At 32.9% G+C, this 4670-nt stretch overlaps 1 protein-coding gene across 1 annotated transcript; it reads left to right on the top strand.

Annotated features, from left to right (window-relative positions):
* The first annotated feature begins 437 nt into the window (after positions 1-437).
* On the top strand, positions 438-4122 carry LOC105802167 (NAC domain-containing protein 37). The gene is made up of 4 exons (XM_052623334.1): positions 438-624; positions 2283-2532; positions 2760-3031; positions 3387-4122. The coding sequence occupies exons 2-4, from the start codon at positions 2367-2369 to the stop codon at positions 3972-3974; spliced, it is 1026 nt and encodes a 341-aa protein (XP_052479294.1). The 5' UTR covers positions 438-624; positions 2283-2366; the 3' UTR covers positions 3975-4122.
* The last annotated feature ends 548 nt before the right edge of the window (positions 4123-4670 follow it).

The following is a 4670-nucleotide window of genomic DNA, read 5'->3' as shown; positions in this document are numbered from 1 at the left end:
AAAAAAACAAAGTTAACATTCTATTTATTATGCTATTATTTTTCTTAAAATTTACAAGATGTATAATTAATAAATAATTCGATTATAAAAATATTGTTGTTAACGTGAATTCAAATACGTTAAAGCACATTATCGCATTCGAGAGATTATAGATAGGAGGTATTATATAAAAAGTAAAAATAAAAACCATATTAAAACGTGGTAATAAAAGTAGTATTTTTAATAGAAAGATAAAATTAAGAATATTAAAATAATAAATATAAACTCTAAAAAATTAATTTTTATAAATCATAAAACCAACCTATGCTTTAATTAAAAATAGTAAATAAATAAAAAGAGATGTGGTATATAGATTGACTTGTCGTGAAAGCGTCCAGATATGTAAAACGGAAAAAAAAAAGAAAAAAAGAGTGAAAGGTAGTATAGAAAGCTTTGACGTAAGGGCAGTGGGGACAGGCATCAACCATGCGCAATCGAGCGGTCCTCCCCTATCCCTTCTCCCCTTTTAGATTCGCTTCCCCTTCTATTCTATAATTCTCAGTCCCTTTTCACATCTTCTTCTTCATTCTTCTCCTTTTCGTCTTCTTATCTCAACAGCTACTACTTCATTGTTCGTATAACCGGGTAAGCTTCTTTGCATTTGCATGCATAATCATCTTTGTTTCCATTCAATAATTTATTCTTTTCTACATTCTTTTGCATATATCAGCCTGTTTTTTCTTTTTAATCTCTCTTTCTCTTTCTATAAGGCAGCACATCGCTGCTTCCCTGGGTTACAAGTTTGGATGTCACAGTCCGGTTAATCTCTCTATTTTTCACATAATTTTTGTTTGGTCAAAGAAAGCCACCTTATTCCATATAATATATAAGACTGAAATTTGGTAAACAATTTGTTAGAAGGTTCATTTCTTTTGTCTTCTGCACATTCTAACACTAACCGGCAATTTTCTTAAGCTGATGATTTGATCTAGAAAAACCCTGAGTTGGACTCCATCTCCTTTTCACTCTAGGTCTCTCTCTAGCAGCTTGCAACTTGCTGACAAAAAAATCTTACCCGATCTTGACTCTCACCTCGCTTATGATGTGAAAACATGACCTTATTGCCAAATTCTGAATTAAGTTTGAAAGTCGTTTTTTTTATTGATTAAGTGAACGTTTTGGAAAGTATAGCTATTTGAGAATTTAAAGCCAAACCCTGAAAATATTTTGTTCGGGTTTGCATTTTGATTTTCTCTCTTGTAGTAATAGTATATCATCAACCTATCACATAAAAGAAGTCACTGGTCAGAGGTGCTATGGATATTCTGGACAAGCAGACAAAGTGGACCGGCTCCGCTTCATTGGCGATCAGACACAGCTTCAGCAAGTTCCTGATCAACACTGCTTTTCTATTTTCTTTTTCGTTTTCGTTTTCTTTTTCTATAGTGCTTGTCAGAAGATGTCAGGCCTTTGATCCATATGGAAATGGTGTCTCTCTCTCTTTTTGCCTTCCAAGGAAAAAACAAACATCCTTTTTTTTGTTTTCTTTTTAAAATTTTGTCTTACAAACAAACAAACGCATGCTTAATTGTGATCAGTGTAAAAAAACATATAATTAAATTTAAAATTTAAAAATCCCCTTAATTTTAAAGTGAATTTAAATTTTATTATATTACTCTTTTTACAATCCCAATCTCAAATGTCTTTATAGTATAGTTATTCTTTTTTAAATGAAGAATGTAATTTGTTTAAATATAGTAGCAGTTGTTATAATAGTTTAGTAATGGAAACCCCGTTCTTGATGCATCATTTCCACCATTCACCAGCACAACTACACAAGACAACATCATTACCTCAAACCTCTAGTTGTCTGTTTTCTAGAGGGGGGACTATGTTCCATTTTTTTTTTTTTAAATTCTAATGATTCTTTGTTTTTCCCCTTTTTCCCTTTCATCTCTTCTTCTTCTTCTTTTATATATGAAATAATTGGTTTTCACTTTTAAGTTTCAGCCATAAGAGAAACTGAACAAAATTGTGGGTGAGTGCTGCTTATTACCAAATGAGCTACCTAGCTATAATGCTTTTTTCTTTTTATATATAAAAATAGCAATTTGGGATACAAAAAGGAATAGTATAGATGAATTAACCCAAGTTATACACTTGATTGTTATTTATAGCATTGGTCACCTTTTAATAGGAAATAATTCATTATCTCTTTTAGCTTTTTTTCATTTACCCTTTTAAGTCTTTTTTCTTTTTCTCCTGTTCTCTTATTTAAGTTAGATTTATTGGTTATAATTTAGAGATGATGAAGTAAGAGGACTCGAGGAGTGGGTAATGCTAATAGTAGTAGTGTTGGTGAACTTGATGCAGCAGCGACAAGAGTTATGATGGAGTCAACGGAGTCATGTGTCCCACCTGGATTCCGGTTCCACCCGACGGACGAGGAGCTTGTTGGATATTATCTGAGGAAGAAAGTTGCATCACAGAAGATTGATCTTGATGTTATCAGAGAAATCGATCTCTATAGAATCGAACCATGGGATCTTAAAGGTATTTATATATATACATATAAATCACCACCAACCACCTTCTTTCTTTCTCCTTTTTGGTTTTGATAATCTTTTAGGGTTTCTTTAATTTTGCTGATCTAGATCCACAGTCTGGGTTTCATTTTTGCATGAGAACTTAAAAACCCTAGACATGGATCAGTTCAGTTGTATACGTGTGTATAGCTGTATATGCATAAGAGCTGATTAATGTATGTTGGTGATGAACAGAGAGATGCCAAATAGGATGTGAGGAGCAAAACGAGTGGTATTTCTTCAGCCACAAGGATAAGAAGTATCCAACAGGGACAAGAACTAACAGAGCAACCATGGCTGGTTTCTGGAAAGCAACAGGGCGAGACAAAGCAGTGTATGATAAATCAAAGCTGATCGGCATGAGGAAGACTCTTGTTTTCTACAAAGGACGAGCTCCTCATGGCCAGAAATCTGACTGGATCATGCATGAATACAGACTCGAATCCGATGATCATGCTTCTCCGCAGGCAAGCCCACACATATATATATAATCATCCTTAATTAAATTATTCCATTCTTTGTCTAACATAGTTGTTATTAAATGAAAAAAAAGCATATATATCTTCTTCATCTTCATGTCATGTCCACCATCTCAAAGTCAAAAAAAGATTCGACCAAAAAAAAGTCAAAAAAAAAAGTTAGTATGCTTTTCGATCCCGGCCCTATTCCTTTTCTGGCATGGGCTCTTTCTCTCAACCCTTATTCTTGTCACTTTGACAACATGATGGGTTACGCAAAATTCCATTTCTCCTTCTATAGTTTTCATATGTCATATGCTATTGTTTGATTAGTTTTTAAAGCCTTTTTTTTTTTTTTTTGCAGGAGGAAGGATGGGTGGTTTGTAGAGCTTTTAAGAAGAGAATCACTGGTCAAACCAAGAACATGCAAGTATGGGAGTCGAGCTATTTCTATGATGAAGCAAGTGGCATGAGTTCAGTGGTCGATCCAATCGATTACATCTCCAGGCAGAACTTTTTACCCCAAAATCTCCTTTGTAAGAAAGAAGCAGATAATTATTCCAACTTTGTGGATCACTCGGATGATCAGTTTGTAGAGCTTCCTCAGCTGGAAAGCCCATCACTGCCATTAATAAAGAGGCCGAGCTCCATATCAGAGAAGACTAAACATGAAGAAGAAGATGATGAAGAGCTGAACAATAGCAAGAAATTGACTGATTGGAGAGCACTTGATAAGTTCGTTGCTTCTCAGCTGAGCCAAGAAGATAGATTTGAGGGTGAAGGAGTTTCAAGCTTTGACGCCATTAATAATACTAATAATAGTAATAGTAATAACTCAGACATGGCATTGATGTTATTGCAGAATAGTAGTAGAGAAGAAGGGAATAAGTTGAACGAGTTCTTGAATTCGAGTTCAGATTGTGATATTGGAATCTGCTTATTTGCTAAGTGAAGGGGAAGAAATGAAGAGATTACGATGATGATGAAGAGGCTTTTATCGCTTATTATTATATCGTTTGATGCATAATGAAGACATATTTTTGTAAAAAGAAAAATAGTTGTGAAATGAGTGAAGTTCTCTCCATTTCTTGCTCGAAAAATTGCATTCAAATTATCAGTATTTACTATTATAAATATATATACATGTATATAGATATACCTATAAGCTTTGCGATCCTGAACTGTTGGAATTAATTTCACAACTTAAATTTATGATTACATCAAATCCCGTATTAACCTGAGTTCACCACCCTAAATATAATTTGGGTTCGAGTCGTATTAATATTGATCAACATTAACAATATTCTGACTAGAGAGTTGAGACCAACTTAAATTCAATAATAATATTAAATTGATCAAATTATAAATTCGACTAAAATTTCATTATTAAAAAAACTCTAATCATGAAATTTTACTAACCTTTACTAATTAATTAATTAACTGCTTTTAACATTATAAATTCAAAATACTATATTATAACTTACTTATAATTATAAAAGAATAATTTAAATTTGAAAAACTTAAAATAACACATTCAAAATAATACAAACAATGTCGATTGAATCTTACTTCGATTGGCACTGGCATTGTCGTTAATGCATGAGGACATGGGTTCGAGTGTGTTGAAGTGCATTATCTTCTTACTTAA

Source organism: Gossypium raimondii, chromosome 11 (assembly GCF_025698545.1).
Source record: "Gossypium raimondii isolate GPD5lz chromosome 11, ASM2569854v1, whole genome shotgun sequence".
In the NCBI taxonomy this organism is placed as follows: Eukaryota; Viridiplantae; Streptophyta; class Magnoliopsida; order Malvales; family Malvaceae; genus Gossypium; species Gossypium raimondii.
The sequence above is the reverse complement of the archived record's forward strand: the minus strand, read 5'-3'. Positions and strand labels throughout refer to the sequence as shown.